General features: G+C 48.5%; 1 protein-coding gene across 9 annotated transcripts in view; it reads left to right on the top strand.

The window, feature by feature from the left end:
* Atp9b (ATPase phospholipid transporting 9B (putative)) overlaps nt 1-19,948 on the top strand; it is a 189,090-nt gene extending 169,142 nt beyond the window's left edge. For 2 of the 9 annotated variants that reach the window (XM_051163758.1, XM_051163768.1), the window contains 9 exons: nt 1,859-2,003; nt 2,250-2,314; nt 3,150-3,305; nt 3,489-3,553; nt 6,427-6,535; nt 15,285-15,342; nt 16,242-16,445; nt 18,290-18,322; nt 19,056-19,948. In XM_051163758.1, coding sequence (XP_051019715.1) covers nt 1,859-2,003; nt 2,250-2,314; nt 3,150-3,305; nt 3,489-3,553; nt 6,427-6,535; nt 15,285-15,342; nt 16,242-16,445; nt 18,290-18,322; nt 19,056-19,192 — 972 coding nt within the window. In that variant the 3' untranslated portion in view covers nt 19,193-19,948. The remainder of the gene's footprint in view (nt 1-1,858; nt 2,004-2,249; nt 2,315-3,149; nt 3,306-3,488; nt 3,554-6,426; nt 6,536-15,284; nt 15,343-16,241; nt 16,446-18,289; nt 18,323-19,055) is intronic. The other 7 variants (XM_051163761.1, XM_051163762.1, XM_051163759.1 and 4 more) reach the window with 7 other exon arrangements.
* Nucleotides 19,949-20,704: the final 756 nt, after the last annotated feature.

Below are 20,704 nucleotides of genomic sequence, written 5' to 3'. Positions count from 1 at the left end.
TGATAAGTGTGTATCTGCCTATCTTTCCAGGTTATTGAATCAGGGTTTCTTGAATGAACTCCTTCGCGGCCCAGCCAGCTGCTCCTGGCTTGGCAGTTGTGAAGGTTCTGTTTTGTTTCACCTGTGTAGTACATGGGGCTGCTGACCATTGAGTCCTATGCCTCACTGGTCCTCTGCATGAGTTCAGCAGCTCAAGGCCCTGTCCTTGTTCTGGGTCCCCTGTTCATTGTTGATGGCATCAGCCTCCAATGGTCATGACAGTTAAGCCCACAATCTTTATTCTGTGTTTGTTCAAATCAGTTTTTCCAGGTGTGTGTATGTGGGACATGTGGCTGCCTGGGAAGAGGTGGTGGGCTGTACAGTTAGCCTGAGGCACTATTCAGATTCTCACAGCACTGGAGAGTATAGGGCCCTAAAGCAGACTGAGGGGAAACCCACTGGGCCAGTTGCTGTTTGTACTTATCTCTGTGTGAGGTTTACAGCTTCGTGGACACACGGCTGAGATACCAGCTCCTCCTGTGTCCCCTACTCCAGTCATCCTGCATTAGCACACTTGGGATTGTGGGCCTCATATTGTAGCATCACATACCGCGGGTGGCTTTTAAATACCGGTATCTTCAGAGCCACACTGCAGTTCTGTTAAGGGTTGCGAAGGTCAGTTTGATCCTTTCTGCAATAACAGCTTCATTCATTTGTCATTCTGACAAATCCCAGCATAGCTAAATTATGACTTTGGTTGCATCAGTGCCTAGTAATCAGGAGGTGTGTATGTATGTATGTATGTATGTATGTATGTATGGATAGATAGATATATGTGTATACATATTAATATGTTCCAAATACTTTTTCATTAAAAAAAATTTATAAAATTTTCTTATATCCTAATATGTTCTGAAACATCTTGTAAACAGCTAACAAAAAGTAGACCTCTTACATGAGATTAAATGTTATATAAATGAGAAATCTAAACCAAAAGAAACAGAACTTAAGACAGTTGTAGTGTGTCAAACTGAAAGCTGGGAGGCTGCCAAGGCAATCCTTAAACATGACTTTAGGTACCCTCATCCCCTTGAACAGAGTGAAAACAAGAGAGCACAAATGGCCACGGGCCCTGCTCAGGCACACAGGTAGAAGTCGGTTGCACAAATCCTGGCTATAATTATAGAAGGAAGTTTTCCACAGCTCCTGCCAGGGGGTACACCCTCCTCCTCCACCACCACCCCATAAAGCTTGCAGCTAGGGCTGTGGTCTCTCAGAGATAAGCATTTTTTTTCTGTTGGTAGCCTTCTTGTCCACATGACCTGAGGACCTGCTCTCTACCAGTGCCAGACCTTCAAGCTGGGAAAAGCCTAGAGTTCATGGAGAGTGAATGAGACTCTGTGCCCTTTAGACATGTCTGTGAGATTTGGAGTTTCTCAGGCAAGGCAGGGAACTGAGAACTGGAGCTGTCACTTTGGAAGGGCCTGTAGTATCTGATGTCATGGATCAAACCGAGACCTCCACCAGCCACATGCCTGAGAAGCACTGAAACCAAAATAGGAATATAGGCAAAAGATGTTTATATCCTGGCTCCAGGGGTGGACACACATCTTTTGGTCATATCAGCCTGGTCAGAGGCTAGACCCTACTAAGAGCCTGGCCATCCCTGCTCATCTCGCCCTCCTGTACAACTGAGCTGTCTGCCCCAAGGCAGGTTATAAACATGTAAAGTTTGCGGGGTGTGGGAGCATAGTCCCAGATGAGACCCCAAAAATGCAAGTATGCTTACTTTTAGACTGAGGCTTTCCCACAATTCCCCCTACCTCCACTTGAGCCCAAGGTTGTGTGTTAACAGTAGAGTCACAGCACTGTCTCCCAGGTCTGCCTGAGGTACTATGAACATGAACTTGTGGAGCTGGCCTGCCAGTGCCCTGCTGTGGTCTGCTGCCGCTGTTCACCTACCCAGAAGGCCCACATCGTTACCCTGTTACGTCAGCACACCAGAAAGCGCACGTGTGCCATCGGTGAGCCCGCCCAGCTTCAGCCATGCCGTGGGTGGGTGGGTGGTGGGATAGTATGCCACCTTCCTGTCAACAGTGAAATGTGACAGACAGCCAACTTTCTGACATTTACAGGCAAATTGTGTTATGTCTCTAAAATTGACTTCATCTACCTTACAGGAAATCCTTAATAGTCCCTAACAGTGGTCTAAAACACAAGCGTGTAACAAAAAGACATTTATTTAATCTCCAACTCTTGGTGTCTCTCAGGTGATGGAGGAAATGATGTGAGCATGATCCAGGCAGCTGACTGTGGGATTGGGATTGAAGGGAAGGTAGGTTTGCGCTTTTGTCACACGCATACCTCCTCATTTGATTGTTAATGCCAAGCTCCATCCTGGGAAAGAGGTCAGCAGCCTGTCTGCCTTTCTGTTCCTCGGGCTTTGCCATGGCATGTTGGTAAACAGCAGGAAACAAGCCTCCTTCAGCATCCTTCGTAGCTGGGAGTGTCTTTAGGAACTCTCTCGGGTCCTCTGTGCTTATGATCCAGGTCAGGTGTCACTAATGCCCTGTGTACCTTACTTGGGCCTGCCCTGACGCCTCAGCTCCTCCTCTGCCCTTCACCTGCCTCATTCTCTGTGTAGGTGTCCCTTTCTCCTGACAGGTAAGCCATGGTTGAGCTTTGTGTTTGTCTCAACCTTGATTGCTCCCTGTGTAGTCACCCAGATTAAATATATACAACAAGAACTAGAAAATTTGCACAGCTTGAATTTGGCTTTTCCTTTGGCTGCTCTGTTCTGTTCTCCTTCAGAATCGCTTTGAAAAATCAGAGGCAGATTGCTTTTGCAAATGTAAGGTAGCAAAGATTTGGAAAATTGCCTTGGAGAAGCCTGGGACCAATGTTGAGGTAGCGGGTCCATAGCCAGTGCCACCCACTTCTTGTTTTCTGGGCTACTAATGCATCAGAGCCTCTTCCTTCTTGTGAGCAGCAGCTGACGTCTGCCATGGTCACAGGCTCCTGGTTCTCAGCCACTCTGTCTGCTGCAGACGGATGCATGGCATGCTGGGAAAACCTTTGGGGGTCAAGCAGGCCCTGCCCCTCGCGCTCTTTAACTCACATGCACTCTACACCTCAGCTTTGTGTGGTTCTCAGTATGTGCTGTTTCTCAGGAGGGGAAACAGGCCTCACTGGCAGCGGACTTCTCCATCACACAGTTCCGACACATCGGCAGGCTGCTCATGGTGCATGGCCGGAACAGCTACAAGCGCTCTGCAGCACTCGGCCAGTTCGTCATGCACAGGGGCCTCATCATCTCCACCATGCAGGTATCAGGCCTACACCTGGCACGCCACAGCAGGCAGTGACCTCTCTGAGGGCTGTGCCATTGTCATGGGAGGTGACCCCTGGGTTCAGTGGTTGTCTTTGCATTCTAATGAGTTCCCTCATGGAGATGGGGTGACTGTGACCAGTAGCAGTTGTGTCTAACCTATGGTGTTCTGTGTTTTAAGGCTGTGTTTTCTTCAGTCTTCTACTTTGCGTCTGTCCCGCTGTACCAGGGATTCCTTATGGTAGGGTAAGTGAAACGGATGTTCTCAGTGCCTCTCAGCCTCGTGTATGTGAGGACTCTATCCAGAACAAGACATGGAGGATGCTCTGAGTGACCCTGTGCACATGGGCATTTGAATCACTAGCTGCTATGGAACCTTAGGCTGACGTTGAAGGAATTTGAAAACACCACACACATAGGCCTGTGAGTCTGGGCTAAGTTTCTCGTTAGATTTTTGTCTTCTTGGGGAAGCCATAATTTGTGTCAGGAGCCATGGCAGATCTGAGGCTTTATAAAAGGGCACTGTAGCATAATGAGAGGGGCAGAGCCAAGGGGCGGGCACATGCCAGCACTGCCGTCAGCAGGGGTTGAAGCGGGCAGGCCACAGCTGCAGGCCTCCTGAGCCTGCCCCTGTCCCAGTGGGGACATGACTGTACCATGAAGAGAACGGGACCAGCCACCAACCAGGGAACAAGGGATAGAGAGCCCTGGGATACCTTCTTAGCTTTGGGAGAGCCAGGACTAGTTCGTCCCTAGCAGCAACTAAACCCTGCATTCCAAGACAGCCACTGAGAAGTCTTGGACAAGTGCTTCAAAAGCATACTGTACACATGCCAAGATTAAATTGCCCACCAAGTCTGAAAAGTAAGACTCCCTCTAAGTAAGTACTGGTAATTTCGCCCATCCTCCTCCTCGGTCGTTAGACCTAGAGATCATATGATAGTTAGTGTGTGACCACAGAATAAAAGCTGTCCCCTGCGACTATCTGAGTCCATCAAGGCTCGTCATACACCTCAAGCCAGGGCTCTATCTTGTAAGCAGAAAGAAGCTGGAAAGTGACAGTCATAGTGCTGACCCTGGTGTAGCCCTCACTGTTTCTCTCACTTGGGGCTGTCCTGCCCTCCCTGCTCAGCATGTGAGAACAGTGAGAGGGATCTGGGAGACTCAGGACCATGCTGGAGCAGATTGGAAGGGACTGGCTTGGGTGTCGCCCTCCTCTGCGCTTGTACCAGCACCTTTCTCTGTGGTATTCAACTACCCTCCTGGCCAGTCGGGGACAGACAAAGCAAGCTCTTTCACCTGCAAGCTGATATAAGTACATTCTAAGACGGGCATGGTGGCACACGCCTTTAACCCCAGCATTCGGGAGGTAGAGGCAGGCGGATCTCCTGAGTTCGAGGCCAGCCTGGTCTACAAAGCGAGTCCAGGACAGCCAGGGCTGTTACACAGAGAAACCCTGTCTGGGGAAAAAAAGGTACATCCTAAGTACAGGTGACCTTCCCACAATTCCTAATAGCTTTAGCTGACAACAGGGGAGTTCTGTCTCTTGACTGTGAGGTCCTGTGAATCACGTGTTCTCCCTTAGACCTGCTGTCCACTGTGAGTGCTGTGTCTCTGGACTTGCTGCCTTCTTCATCTCACCACATCTTCAATGCAGGCACTACACCTGTGGCTTTGCCTCCACGGCAACCATGTCTCTTCCCACAGCAGAGCCGCCCTCTCTCAAGGATCTGTGTATCCTGTCGGGGTCACCCAGAGAACCCATGATCATGTCTTAATTGTGTGAAGTGCTTAATTGTGTGAAGTGCTGACAAGGAGACTGTGGGCCTCTGGGAAACCAGTGTGTTTCTGACAGCATTAAGTGGTATAACCAAGAAAAGGAAGCCTACATCTCAGCCCCAGGTGTGTTTGCTGCCTCCCACCATTGCTAGCTATGGCCTGTGAAATGCACATGGTCTCCTGAGCCTGCTTGATCCAACAGGAAGTTATGATGAGGAGCTTTTGGTATTATTGTACAGATGGGCTTCTTGCAAATGTTTGGCACAGAGTGCAACAGATCTTAGGCATGCAAAAGAGGCCAAGCTAAATATGCCTCTGTCTGCTGTGTGACTAGAACCTATCGTGGTGACCTTCCATCCTAAAGAAGTAACACATTATCTGCACATAAGTTGGGACAAGCTGAGCATAGCGGTGCTTATCTAAATAATCCCAGCACTTAGGAGGCTGAGGCAAAACAAGTGAGTCTTAATCCAGCCCTGGCTACAGAGTAAGACCATATGTCAAGAAGGAAGGGACAGTGGATGTTTATGCCAATTTTATTTACAGTAACCCCAAATTGGGAATAGGCAAGATGTACTTATGCAAACGAACAAGTGTGGCTTATCCACCATAAGACAGCATTCAGTTGAAAGGAAGGTACAGATCACAGCCAAAGACACAGCCTGTATCTCCAGGGCATGGCACAGAGTCCAGAAAGCCATCCACAAGACTTACCTTCTACCTAAGTCTTCACAGTAGCCCTAAAATGACAGAGAGAGAATAAGATACCAGGCTTAAAGGGGTGAGTGTAGTTGGTGAGATGGGTGTGCCAGTGGCTGCATGTTCAGTGTCAATCAGGACTGCATTTGAGTAGTAAATATAAGAAAATTAAGGAAAAAAAAAAAAAAGAAAAAAGAAAGTTAAGGTGTCTCTGTATTGGGTGGCTATATGTGAGTCTGCAGGGATAAAGTTCAATAAGAAAACTGGACATGGTGGTACAACCTCGTGTAATCCCAGCACTCAGGACGCTGAGGCAAGAGCACCACGAGTTCAAGGCCTGCCTGGGCTCCCTAGGAAGTCTCCATCTTTCCTCAAAAATCAAAAATTAATAAGAAAACTCTCATTTTAAATGGAGGATTCTCTCTGTGTTTGTGGTTTATACAACAGTCTCTGTACCCTAACAGTACCCAGGCTCCAGAGTAATCTACATTGATTGCTACCTTGGGGGTTTGGTTTGGTTTTATAAAATTTTGTTTTCTGGTTTTTGAGACTTTGACTTACCTGTGATCCTAGAAGCATGGTCACAGTTGGGTCACACGTGTCCGTCGTCTTGACTCAGCTGGGCCGCCTTGGGTTTCTAGGTATGCGACCATCTACACCATGTTCCCAGTGTTCTCCTTAGTGCTGGACCAAGATGTGAAGCCAGAGATGGCGATTCTCTACCCGGAGCTGTACAAGGACCTCACCAAGGTAGGCCAGCGCCAGCCAGGGCCTCACCAAGGTAGGCCAGTGCCAGCCAGGACCTCACCAAGGTAGGCCCGCGCCAGCCGCCTCCAAGGTAGGCCAGTGCCAGCCAGGGCCTCACCAAGGTAGGCCAGCGCCAGCCAGGGCCTCACCAAGGTAGGCCAGCGCCAGCCAGGGCCTCACCAAGGTAGGCCAGCGCCAGCCAGGGCCTCACCAAGGTAGGCCCGCGCCAGCCAGGGCCTCACCAAGGTAGGCCAGCGCCAGCCAGGGCCTCACCAAGGTAGGCCAGCGCCAGCCAGGGCCTCACCAAGGTAGGCCAGCGCCAGCCAGGACCTCACCAAGGTAGGCCAGCGCCGCCTCCTCCAAGGTAGGCCAGCGCCAGCCGCCTCCAAGGTAGGCCAGCGCCAGCCAGGGCCTCACCAAGGTAGGCCAGCGCCGCCTCCTCCAAGGTAGGCCAGCGCCAGCCGCCTCCAAGGTAGGCCAGCGCCGCCTCCTCCAAGGTAGGCCAGCGCCAGCCTCCTCCAAGGTAGGCCAGTGCCAGCCGCCTCCAAGGTAGGCCAGCGCCAGCCGCCTCCAAGGTAGGCCAGCGCCAGCCTCCTCCAAGGTAGGCCAGCGCCAGCCGCCTCCAAGGTAGGCCAGCGCCAGCCGCCTCCAAGGTAGGCCAGTGCCAGCCGCCTCCAAGGTAGGCCAGCGCCAGCCTCCTCCAAGGTAGGCCAGCGCCGCCTCCTCCACTGACAGCACACCAGGGCCTCACCAAGGTAGGCCAGTGCCAGCCGCCTCCAAGGTAGGCCAGTGCCAGCCGCCTCCAAGGTAGGCCAGTGCCAGCCTCCTCCAAGGTAGGCCAGTGCCGCCTCCTCCAAGGTAGGCCAGCGCCGCCTCCTCCAAGGTAGGCCAGCGCCAGCCGCCTCCAAGGTAGGCCAGCGCCGCCTCCTCCACTGACAGCACACCAGGGCCAGGGAGGGGCAGCCTCTGATCTGCGGTGGCATACAGTCTGCCATGTGGCAAGCATAAGAAAACAGATTTGAAGTATGGTTTAAAAAAAAAAAAACTAAAACAGAACCTCAGCTCTGTAATAGGCATGTGATGTTACACATAAGGATTTACCGGGGGTTTGACGCATTTGTGAAAGTTGCATGGATTTAGCGAAAACATCCAGGCCCATGTCCTGGTTGCTGTAAAGGACCCTCTCCATCTTCCGTCCTGCCTGCCTAGCTCCGTCGCCATGTGAGAAGAGCAGCCTCCTCTTACTCAGTGTGCCGTTCTGCACTCTCCAGCTTCAGATCCCTGGAGGAGTGCTGGGCACTCCTAGGTCTCTAGCTGTGGGTTTTAGAATTACACTTGGAAAGTGGTTCTCAGTGTCTCTGGCCCAGAGACATGTTCTGTTCTGCGGGGATTGTGCAGAGCATGGTCTGCCCAGCAAAGGTTGACACTGCCACGTGAAGAGGGTGCTCTCAGCTTGCTTCTGTGTTCTTAAGAATAAGCTGTTCCTAAGGGTGTTTGAAGCCAGCCCCGTGTTACACCCAAGCATATTTTTAAAGCTAGAACCCATGAGGGTGAGGGTAGAGGATTAGCTGAGTCCTGTTCTAACTTCAGAATTTTCTACATGTAGCTTTTCTTAAACTGGCACAGTGGGAGGGCGCAGGGGGGACAACCCACTAACCTCCAATTAAATTTAGATTTTCAATTGATAACCTGAAATTATCAACTCCAATTTTAAAGCATTGGATATGGTATAGTGAAGAAATAAATAGTTTGGGTGTGCAAGGAATTATTTGTCAGCACAGCTGACCATTAGCAGATTAGGATGTAGCCTAGCTGACTGCTAACAGACTAGATTGTGATACAGCTGACCACCAACTGACTGACTAGACTGTATGTAGCTCAGCTAACTGTTAACCAGCAGACCAGACTAGTCAGCTGACCATCAGCTCACCAGGTAGGTGTTGGGTAAGTCATATTATGTTGGGGGTTTTATGGTATTATTATTATACGGACCAAACTTATAAAACAATAAAGCCTCTTAAAAGAGCTATAAAGTATCCACGTAATTCCATCTTCAGATTAAATAAATCATCATTATAGCATAAAATAAGGTATAAATGTCAGCCATTATCGTGATGATAATATAGTTATAGCTACCAGAAGAGAGTATCTCAAATTTATACATATTACAACTAGAAGCAACACTTTGAGTCTAAAATCCTGAAATGAGACCGTTGTGATAGGATCACAGCAGGGACATAACTACAGGAAGTTATTGGAAATTATTAGAGTTTTAATAGCTCATACATTTCCTTATCCACAGATATTCTGCACATGTTTAGGCTTTGGAGATAGAGATGTCTGGAATCTGTCTGTTCACTAGTTTATGAACAAATGTGGGAATAACATGGAAAGGCAACATTTTCTTTATTTAAAAAAAAAAGTTTGCTTTCCTTACAGAAAATACTGTATTTGTAATTGAAATATTTCTTGTTCCTCTTTTGAAGCCCAGTTCTGCTCTGAACTACTAAACTTTGCTTATCATGCATTCACTCAACCTTGAGAGTGAATCTTCCTCCAGTCAGGCGGGAAATTGACATACTCGTCCCTCCCTCCCCTAGCCTGCAAGTTTCTCCATGTGTCCTGGGGGATGGACACACTCTAGGAGCCAGTGAGTCTGAGACGAGAGCCAATGAAGAATCCCAAAGTCAGCTGAGACAGCCCTTGCCCCGTGAGGTGCCTCTGCTATGAATTTGGCTCACAGTTCACAGTTTTACATCATTGGCTAATGGCACAATTGGTTTGTTTTTTAACCAATTGCAAAAATACCCAGTAATTGCAAATGGCCTTACTCTTTTCTATAGAATATTCTCAAAATGATTCTATCTCTTAAAATGTGTATATGTACCCTGGTATAATTTTTTTAAATAATGCTGAATAAAAGTAAAGTCAGTTTTTTTGAGGGGGAGCATGGGGTTGGCTTTGCTTTTGGTTTTGTTTTGTTTGTTTTTTGAGACAGGGTTTCTCTGTGTAGCCATGGCTGTCCTAGAGCTCACTTTGTAGAACAGGCTGGCTTCGAACTCAGAGATCTGCCTGCCTCTTTCTGCCAGTTATTGGAATTAAGGTGTGTACCACCACTTCCTTGCCAAAGGCACAAAGTTTTTCAAAGAAAAATAATTAATTTCTTTTTGTTGGTGCTGTAATTCTGTTGAAATCTCAAAAGAAAAAAATATTTTATGTGATTTCTAATAAACTAGCAAAAGTTTAATCCAAAAACAATGTCATTTTTAGTAATATAAACAAGCAGAGTAGAATAATTCTGATAAAATATGCCATGGGAATGATGGCACACCTTTGAAAGATTGTTGACGTGTAAAGGGGCTGGGGTTGCAGAGCTGGCTTAGCAGTTCAGAGCACTAGATGATTTTCAGAAGACCCCAGTTCAACTCCAGCAGCCATATGGCCACTCACTATGGTCTGTAACTCTAGGTCCAGAGGATCCGACACCTTCTTCTGGCCTCTGCAGACACCAGGCATACACATGTTACGCAGACACCCGTGCAGACGAAACATAAATGCACACATAAATAAGATGTAAAGGGGTGTTTTGTATTTGGAGAGCGAACTTTGTTGAATATTGATAAGCTGGCTCTGAAGTTAAGTGGAATGGTAAGGAAAGTGGCTCAGTTAAAACAGTTTGAGAAAAGAGCAAAGTCGGTCGGCTCACTTTGGTATTTCAGAACTTGGCATATTATAAAAGTAAAGGCATGGACAGGAAAGACAGGATAAGTGGATAAAAGAGAATCCACAAGTAAAGCCACAGCGCACGGCCGGCCTTGTTTTCAGTAACGGGACTCAAGTGGAATTCCAGGTGACGTCATACTCAGCACTTCCACTCCCTCACACTACATGTGCGCAGGCACTCAAGCGAGCATTGGTGCACGTGTAGACTATAAACCTTCTGGAAGAAATACAAGACAAACTAATTCATAACCTTAACAGAGAATTTTTAGACATAGAGCAAAACTATGGTCCATACAGGATAAAATAAAATGGACTTCATCGTAATTTTAAAGTTTTGCTTTATGAATTATGCAGTTTGAAAATGAAGAGATGAAACCACACCAAGTACAGAAAAAAAATATTCTCAAAGTTACACTCTGACAAAGGACTTGTATTCATAATACATAAAGAACTCTCAAAATGCAGTAAGAAAAAAAAACAGTTTTAAAAGGTGAATAAACGATGTAAGCTAATGCCACAGCGATGTACAGTTGTCAAGGAGGCCTGTGGAAAATACCCAGCATTATTTTCTACCTACGCTACAAATTTAGATCAGAGAGCTAGCACTCCACACCAATTAGGAATGGCTGAAGTGACTTCCCAGGGCCAGTGAGGTCATGAATCTTAGAGGGGAACCTAGTAATGCTGCTTCACTAGACCGCATCCAACCTGCACACCACAGACACCTCACATCAGAGGGCTTCTCTTAGCAGCAGACAGACTGTTACACTGCTCAAAGTACAATTCAGCTGGCCCTGGAGAGCCCAGGCCCAGTAGATAAATCTACACACTGCCTCTGTACCTAAGTCTCAGGAAACATTTCAGAAGAGAGAGTGAAAAGATTTTAGGAGCAAGAAGGCCAGGAAGTCTGCTGTGAGATTGTCTCCTAGAAATGACAAGGAAGCCCCACCTCTGATACCTCAGCACTATGACTGCTTAATAAGACCTGAGCAGTGAGTACCAAAAAGGGAAATCTCATGTGGTCCCACCCCAGGCAAAGACTACAGTCAACTAATGAGTACTGGGATGGGAGAATGGGTCTCTCCCAAGGATAAGCCTTCTAGTTGGCTTTCCAAAGCTTTCCAAAACAAAACAATCAGGTCTGCAGTCATACACACACAAGCAACACCAAATGGACTCAGCAATTTCTATTTGTATATTTGTGCACATATACAGATACAGTGCATGTATTATGTATATTCAAAGAAAGAGGCCATCAATTTGAGAGTAAATAAGGAGGGATAACGTAGGGGTTGGAGGGAAGAACAGAAATGGCGTAATTAGATTTTAATTTCAAAAATGAAAAGAAATGCCAAAGCTCCCAGTACTCTTCAAGCCCGCCAGCTGGTGAGGATGTCCACCAGCAGGATCCCGGGAGCTTTGTCAGAGTTGCTGAGAGAAGCAGCCAGCTGTTCTCGGGCCAGGGCATGGATAAGCATCCTGGTGACTGCAAACAGTGGTGAAGATGCTAATGTGCAGTGGGATGTTGTGCAGAAGCAGGAAGAACAAACAGCATTTCTACAATATGCATCACAGGGGAATCTGAACTGTGTTTTGCTAAACAAAGCTCAACTCCAAAGTTACTTTGATTTTTTTCCCCCTAGGATCTGGATAGTATAGAGCCAGAGGGGCAAGAACAGACCAGCGGTTGACAGAACTTAGACTGTGGATAGCATGATCTCAGGGTTTTCATTTCTGCCATGGTGTTGTGGGTTCCTGACTGTGCATGTCAGAACTTGCAGACCTGTGCACTGTAGAATGCACATTGGAATGATGGAATCCAGGCTATAGCAGATAAATTTCCATCAACTCACACCAGGAATGATATGTGAGCGTGGGCAGTGTCCTGAGTCGCTCTGGCTTACAAGAAGCCTGCAAGGACTGTAAATTTACCCTGCCTATAAGAGCAGAGATTGAGGGACTATCCAATCAATGCTTGGCCCAACTGTGACCCAACCCATGGGAAAGAGCTAACCGCTGACACTATTAGTGATATTCTGCTATACTCACAGGCAGGAGCCTAGCATAGTTATCCTCTGAGAGGCTGTACCTAGCAGCAGATCCAAACAGATGTAGAGACTCACAAACATTGGGCAAAGCATGGGGAATCTTGTGGGAAAATGGGGGATGGATAGAAGGACCTGGAGGTGACACCTCCATAAGAAGACCAACAGAGCCAACTAACCAGGGCCCAGAGGGCTTTCTGAGATTAAAGCATCAATCAAGGACCATGCATGCACTGGACCTAGGCCCCCTGCACAGATGTAGCCAGTGAGCAGCTCAGGCTTCGTATAGATACCCTAGTAAGGGAATTGGACGTGTCTCTGACATGGACTCTGTTGCCTGCTTTTTGATCACTTCCCCGCTGGTGGGGCTACCTAGCAAGGCCACAGGGAAGGAGGACATGCTCAGTCCTGATGTGAGTTGATGAGCTGGGGGAGGGGGGCTCTCCTTTTTCTGAGGCGTAGGGGAAGAGGGAGGGAGGGACTGGGAGGAGAGGAAGAAGGGGACTACAATCAGATGTAAAGTGAATAAATAAATTTTAAAAAGAGGAACATGCATCCCTGGTCAGCTTATGATAATGACCTGGAACCAGTGACCTGAGCACATCTTGGGCCAGTGTTCTCCAACCAATGGAGCTGGGCCCTGGAGGAGGAGTAGATTCCAAGTCAGGCACAGAAAACGGAGGCCAACCTGAAGCACTGTGGGATACCAGAAAATAAATAATTGCTGAAGAGTCAGTAATGATGGTGTTGACCTAGAATGTGATTGAACCAGAAAGAGCTCCCTCCCAGTGGAAATGAGGCACACACTAGGTCTGCGCTGGTAGGAAAGGGGCGCAGTGCCGGGAACTGGTGTGAGTAGCCCCAGGAGCGCCTAGTAGTGAGGACAACACCACTGGGTATTTATTCAGCTGAAAGTGTAGTCCCAAGATGTTCTCTTGGTTACAGAGAGCAACAGTTTAACAGTACAAGCCCAGTAGATACCACCTCAGCAAGCCCATCCAGCCCATATGACAGTGACAGCCACCAGAAGACAACAGCCTCCTGATCCTCAGCTATTTTTAGTACAGTTGTCCCCTGGAAGTGTCCTCACCACTTCATTGTTAGAAGGCAGCCCCAGGAGCCAGACATGATGTCAGATGCCTGTAATCTTAACACTTAAGGCACAGGTAGGAGGGCTGCCAGGAGTTTAGGACAGCTTGAGTTGCAGTATACCAAACACTGGTCCATAGAAGACTGGTGTGTTTGCACCCTAACAGGACACGTGCACAAATGCCTGTATTAGCTCCCAACATCTAAATTGACCATTCTGGTCTCGCTGCATTTCAGAAAATCTGTCTATCAAGCAAATCTCTTTACTTAAAACACTAAAGTTAAGTTTTCTGAAGTAAAATTAGCACATGCTTAATTACGGATGGATTTTATGACCAAAGACCAAACACGCTATTGTCTAACTAGAGAGATGCTCTGGGAAATAGGTGCTTGGCCTGCTGGAGTCTCCTGCTCTTCAAACCTGTATTAACTAATAAATTACCATACAGCTCAAGTCTTGTGCTCGTTGACAGCAAGGGCGTGGGCGCAGTCAGCATCTCCACTGATGGACACTTGTACTTAAATAAAAGTGTAACTATTGTTTCCAGTTAAAGCACAACTTGAATTATAGTTTTCACATGTATCTGCATGTGTGCATGTGCCCCGCATGTGTGCAGGTGCCCACAGAGGCCACAGTGTGTTCCCATCGCCTGGGACTGGAGCTGAAGGTGGCTATGCATGGCTTTGTATTGGAAGGGCACTAAGTTCCTGTAACTGCCGAGCTGACTCTTTAGCCATGTAGCACATCTTCCTGTTCATGTACTTTCATCACTGAAAGTCCCCAACATCCTCCAGTTCACTGTGGGGTCTAGGCTTTGCTGTGTTACTACTGTCACTCATCCTGATGTGTCCCCTGGGTACCCATAACAGTCCGCCTTTCCTTGTGGGCACATAGAGCCACATTCGCTACAAAAACTCACTCCCCGGGGAGTGAGCCTGGAGGAAAGGGATGTATTAAATGTAGGACTTTGAACTCTGATTCGCTGACATCACAAGATGCAGGCAGGCATGCAAGTGGGAGCTGAAGGACAGGCCCAGGCTCTCCCACTGTTGGCCTATGCATGCAGGTGCCTCCCTGAGAGGCCCACGCCCATCCTTCTCTGGCTTCTAGCACCTGGTGGACCTCTAGCTCTGAGAGTAAGGGCATTGAGCCCTGACCCTGTGTCCTTGTGTTGCCATATCTTAGGCTGTGAGGTCCGGTGGGATGAGCATGAGCAGCATCTCTCGTCTCTGGCCCAGCCTGGGAGCCAGAGTACATGCGAAACCGACCCACCAATCTGCTGGAGTTCCCTGACAGGACTAACAAGTCAGAAATTTTTACTCTAGCTGGAACAAGACATAACCCGAGTGCCAGCACCATTTTTATTTGGGGGAAGGAGGTCCAGAGGAAACAGAAAAGTAAATATTTATTTCCAAAAAGTAACGAAATAGAGGGAAAACATTTTTATCACAGTCTTTATCTACTATTTCAATCAAATGTTTGTCTGTAGACACTAATTTCTGGGTTACTAGGTAGCCAAGGACATGGCTGTGGCTTAAGGATTCCACAGATGAGATGAGAAGGCATGAGACCCCAGGCAACCACAGGCATCAGCACACAACCCACGCTGCCCACCCAGGCAACCACAGGCATCAGTACACACGCTGCCCACCCAGGCAACCACAGGCATCAGTACACACGCTGCCCACCCAGGCAACCACAGGCATCAGCACACACCCTCACTGCCCACCCAGGCAGCCTGTGCAGGGGACAGCATCACCTGAAGCATCCTTTTGTTAGGTCAGGACAACATAGAAGTGGGGATGCTTAAGGAGCCCCCATCCCCTGCCCCTTGGGAATATAGTTGGGCACAGCATTCTGCTCTCCTAATGCGCTATTCCACTGTTCACCCTAGGGGAGATCCCTTTCCTTCAAAACCTTCCTCATCTGGGTGTTGATCAGTATTTACCAAGGTAAGTCTGGCCTGATTTTACCAGACCAAAGGGGTGTGAGTGTGGGTGGGTGTGTGGGTGTGAGTGTGTCTGTATGTGTCTGTGTGGGTGTGTTAGCAGTACTGTTTTCTGTTTTCACCTGCAAATTAATTTTCAACAGCTTAAAATTTCTTAAACAGTTAAACATTGGCCTCTGTTTATCTTGTAGTTAGCATTCCAGCATGTGTGTGTATGGATTGATATTCTGGGAAGGGCTTTGTGGTTTGGTTTTGGGGTTTTGAAATCTAGATATAGGATCTCTTGTAGCCGAAGGTGGGTTCGGTCAAATTCATGTAGCCAAAGTTGGTCTTGACCTTCCGATCCTTCTGTGTCCACCTTCCAAGTGCTGGGATTACAGGAGTGTGTCCCCATCCCAATTTTGATTGATGCAGATGATCTCCCTACTTAGCTGCACTCCCCGCCTTAGACAAGTACTTTTTAGCTGTTGTGTGTCAGCTAATCAGAGCGTGTTAACAAGCGTTTTCCACATTGCACTGCACATGATTTTGCTAGAGTGGTGATAGTAAGGCTTTGAACATCTGTGTGTAACTGGGAGCTGTTGGCCTCTGCTAGGGCTCCAGTGAGGGCTGGATTATCTTAGCACACCTGGCTGGCAGCTCACAGAGCTCAAGTGAGACAGGAATCAACCAAAGGGGAAGTTGGCTTCCTGCCTATCTTTAAAGTCTGTGAGTCTCTGCAAATGCCACAGTTCAGCATTTGATTGGACTGTCCACCCCATGAACTGTCTGTGTTCCTGTTCCCTGTTGAGTGTGTGTGAACAGCCATTCCTGTGTGCCCTTTTCTAGCTACTTTACATAGTAATGGTGGTGCCTAGACCAGCAGAGGAGCTGCCCTGAAACCCCCCCCTGACTTTCTTGCAGGCGGCATCCTCATGTACGGGGCGCTGCTGCTCTTCGAGGCAGAGTTTGTCCATGTCGTGGCCATCTCCTTCACAGCGCTGATCCTGACCGAGCTGCTCATGGTGGCCCTGACTATCAGGACATGGCACTGGCTGATGGTTGTGGCAGAGTTCCTCAGTCTGGGCTGCTACGTTGCCTCGCTTGCTTTTCTAAATGAGTATTTTGGTAAGTATTGTAGCTTTGATTCAGTATCTTTGTTGTCATCTCTTCAACACCTTACATTATAGACAATCCATAGCAGGAAGCTTGTTTTAAGGGAAGATGGATCTGGCGCTGGTTTATAAAACTGAGGTCTTCCCCGTCCTGCTTCTGCCTGTTTCTGTCATTTTCCCTACAGAGCTGAGCTATTATATGTCCACGGCAGAAGCTGGAGACTCCTTTGGAGCGGGTCTGGGTGGCTGTGAGCCGTGTCTGCAGAAGTTACAGCAGCCAAGCCAGGCTCCTGATGTAACCTTAGGCTCCTCACTCTGTGAAGAGGGTGTCTTCACAAGCATTTCCCTGAAGTGGATCAGTGCCTGTGGCTTCCAGTGCATTCCTTATGCTAGCTCAAGCCCAGCTTACAGTGACTTGCCAGGTGGCCTTGGGACTATGGGCTCTCCTGAGCTGCTTTTCCTAAGGAAAATGTCCCAAGTGAAGTGCGCTGGGTTTCCGCAGGAGCTCATCTGTAAGCCTACACTCCTCTGTCCTCAACACGCCCAGTGCCTCCCATGCCCCTCAGCTGGTCCACCCTCGCCTGGCCCACTCCGCTGTACACTGCTAGGTTTCATCAGTCATCTTCCCCAGCCAGAGTCTAGGAGTGACAGAAGCCAGGTCATTACAACTTGGTCAGTGTGGCTGATAATACAGTACCATGTCTTTTTAGACTTCTTCCTGAGGTCTGAAAAACCAAGGGAGAAAGAGAAGAGAGGAACATGGGCTCCTGGAGTGTGGGAAGTCCCAGTTTCCTAGACTTGAAAGCAGAGAGTGTGCGCATGGTCAGTGCACACATGGTGTGCATTCTTAGAGCTGCCTGTTACTTCCTGATCCAAAAGAGAGGCTCCAGCCTTCAGGAAGGAGAAACCGTTACATTGTGTCCTTTGTACCCACAGAGGCAGCAGCAGTCTCCATCCACACAAGTGGGGACCTCTGGTCCCCACACCTCACACAGAGACACTGGCTTTGGGGTGACGAGTGTGAAGTTTGCGCATTGATGAGCTTGAAGCGGATTCTGGATTAAAGCCTCAGTGAATGAGTTCACTTGCCACAGGCCGCCACTGTTCAGGCCAGGCAGGGGATGAGGCAGAGGGGGAATGCCAAGAGTTAGCTGCACATTAAATCTATAGACATGTGTATATGTACATGTAAAATGCCGGGGCCACGTAAGAAAGGACTTTCAAATGAGAATTGTCACCATTATTTTCCCCTGGCGCGTGGTGTGAGCCACATTCTCTTACAGAGCAAGGTTTTACCTTTATAGCATTCATTTCAGAACGCACCTCTCATTGTACACAGACAGACAGTCAAATACTAGGGCTGGAAACCAGTGGTCGTCGTCTGCCTCATTGCTGTGAAGGCAAACATGCATACTGTAAATAGGACTTACACAGCTGACACGGAAGAGCCCGTCACAGGACTGTGTTGCCTCTGGGACCCATGCTCTTCTCTGCCGACTGTGGTTGATGGTGTCGTCCCCCTGCCAGGCCAGACTGCACAGAACAGGTGCCATACATGTGATCAGGCATGAGAAGTCCTGAAGTGGGCATTCTTAGGCACTAGCGCAGATTCAGAGAGCGTATCTGGGTGTTTGCTTCCAAGTTACAGTGACCTGATTGTTATATAGCCATTCAGTAAGAGACTGTGGCGGTAGGCAGGGGATGAAGGCTTAGCCCCTAACCACAGTGCATTTCATGCTAGCATTCTACTGCTTTTTAATGCATTTCTCTAACCAGTAGCTAACTCACCACTGAAGATGTCTGAGCCTCTTTTAATCTACCCTTCATCTGCTTTGTTCATGTTTTCTCTTGGCACAGGTATAGGCAGAGTGTCTTTTGGCGCTTTCTTAGGTAGGTAAAGTTATTATTCCCTTCCAGAGTATAGAAATTTAGCAAAATAGAATTGGTAAGCATGCTTAACTAATTCTTTAAAAATTCAAATAAAAACCAGTCTTCCTCTAACTCGGCATTTGTCACCTCACCAAAACCTCATGAAGCCACCCGAGCTACCCACCTACATAATGTGTGCCTAGGTGCTGTTTGGCTAGGTGAGGGAGGTTGGGGTCTAGCCTGCTGTCTTTCCCTGTAAGTTCCATCTGGAGGCTCTCTCAGCTGTGCGTGAGCATGGCCTGGGCTCCAGTCCCCAGTGTGAGAGTCTGTGACTGGGAAGCCAATCCTCTCAGCCCAGCTGCTCACAACAGTCTGGGGGTTTCTGCAGCTTGTAGCCTCTAGGGCCCATATTAGGCTTTTCACATGAGGACTTTGATGGCCTAGTTAACAACAGAGTGAGCCTGTGTCCTCTGAGCAGCAAGGCACATGTCCTGTCAATCATGTGAAAGTGCTATCTACCTGTTAGCCATGCGTAAGCCCTCCCCAGGCCAGCTGTGCTCACTGTGTTGAGAGAAGCGCAACTTAAGACAGGTATATAAACTGCACAGCTGGGCAGGACAGACTTGTGTGCACAGCCATGATGGAGCCAGTGGCTCTGGGGATCCTGAGGGGCTCAGTCTGGGCTGTGGCTGCGATCTTAGGGCCTGGGAGCTCCTGTAGTTGGCTCTCACTCTCCAATCCCTCCTCCTGACAGATGTTGCCTTCATCACAACCGTGACCTTCTTGTGGAAAGTGTCAGCCATCACTGTGGTCAGCTGTCTTCCACTCTACGTGCTCAAGTACTTGAAGCGAAAGCTATCCCCTCCCAGCTACTCCAAGCTGTCCTCCTGAATATGACATGAGGCCAGGTAGAGACACTCATGTGCTGGGCAGCATGAGGGACTGTCACTGCTGGTGAGCTGAGGGCTGAGCTCACCCAGCCTTGCTCACTAGTGTCTGTACTAAAGCAGCTTGAACAGCTACTGAAAGAAAGTGATTGCCTCAGCACAGCTGGGCAGGGCTTAGTTCCTGGGCACCGGAAGTGTAATTTCTGCAGTTGATCCAGCATTCGGTTCCGTTCTTTGATGGTATACTGTAGAAAACCATTCCTGCACAGACTGGAGATACCATACCTGCACTTGCCACTGCGCCCTCAGCAGACAGTGGGCCTGCTCGTCCACCCTCTGCCACTGGCACACTCCTCTTCAGATGCAGTTTCGCTTTTCAGTGGGCACTACACACATACAAGCCCAAGTGGCCAAGCGGTGACACTTCTGGTTTCCTAATTCCGTTGCAGCTATGAATGTAAACCATTCCTCAAGGCACTGCTGTTAGCGATAACATTTTTATATCTGTAAAACCATACTCAAAACTGTTTACGTAGAACTCAGTTGTCCTGTGCAACTTGGCACCACCCACGATGCTTTGCTTTCTGAGTCGGTGTTCCAGTCCATGTGGTTATACTCAGTCTGAGCTGGTGATGGCAGATCCCTGTCGAAGGCTACACTGAGGACTCCTTGGAGGGATGCTGGCCTTAAGAGTTAGCCCCAGGCTCTGTGTGTGTGTGTGTGTGTGTGTGTGTGTGTGTGTGTGTGTGTGTGTGTGTGTGTGTGTGTGCGCGCGCGCGCGCACGCGCGCGCGTGCCTCTGACTGTGCAGTATGTTCCCCTCACAGCTGTAATACAATGGGCCTCTTTGCCTCATCTCTGCACACCCTAAGGCAGGCTGTGGGAGTCTCCTTTGCACTGGTTTTTTGTATATGCTCATGCTCTTCAGCTTGATTTACCCTCAAACATGGGCCCCTAAGATCCCAACTCCTTGGGGAAGGACAAGCTGTGTGAGTGGAACGCTGAGGAGACTTCCCTAACAGGCCATGGGTCTGTGTAGCGGACCCTCTCCCCAGGCTCCTATGAGTACTGCTTTTCAGAGGAGAGACTTCCTGACTGAAAATAAAGCTTCATCCCCACAGTGCCTTTTGACTTGACCGTCTTTATTATTAGTAGAAACCTTCAGGGTGCTTGAGCATTTCCTTTCCAGACAGAATCAGTCAAGAAAAGCTGTTTCTTACATTCCCCACAAGGTGTCACTGTTTGTTGTCAGTTCATAGGCGGGTTTTCTCCCTGCTCAACGATGGAGCCCAGAGGTCACACTGGCCAGCCTATCTGACTGGACATCGTGATGTCCCCATCCCTTTATTAATGCAGTGTGAATTAAGGATGCTGGATTCACAGAAATGCCAAGAGGCCATGAGCCGAAGGCACATTGCTTTGGGTCAGGGCATAGACTGAGTACAGATCACTCACTCACCTGGGTTCTGTTGAGAACTAAAGCACGCACGGGAAGCTAAGGAGCATGGTTGTAAAGT

Source organism: Acomys russatus, chromosome 20 (genome assembly GCF_903995435.1).
Source record: "Acomys russatus chromosome 20, mAcoRus1.1, whole genome shotgun sequence".
NCBI lineage: Eukaryota > Metazoa > Chordata > Mammalia > Rodentia > Muridae > Acomys > Acomys russatus.
Note: the sequence above shows the minus strand (reverse complement) of the source record. Positions and strands in the feature narration are given on the sequence as shown.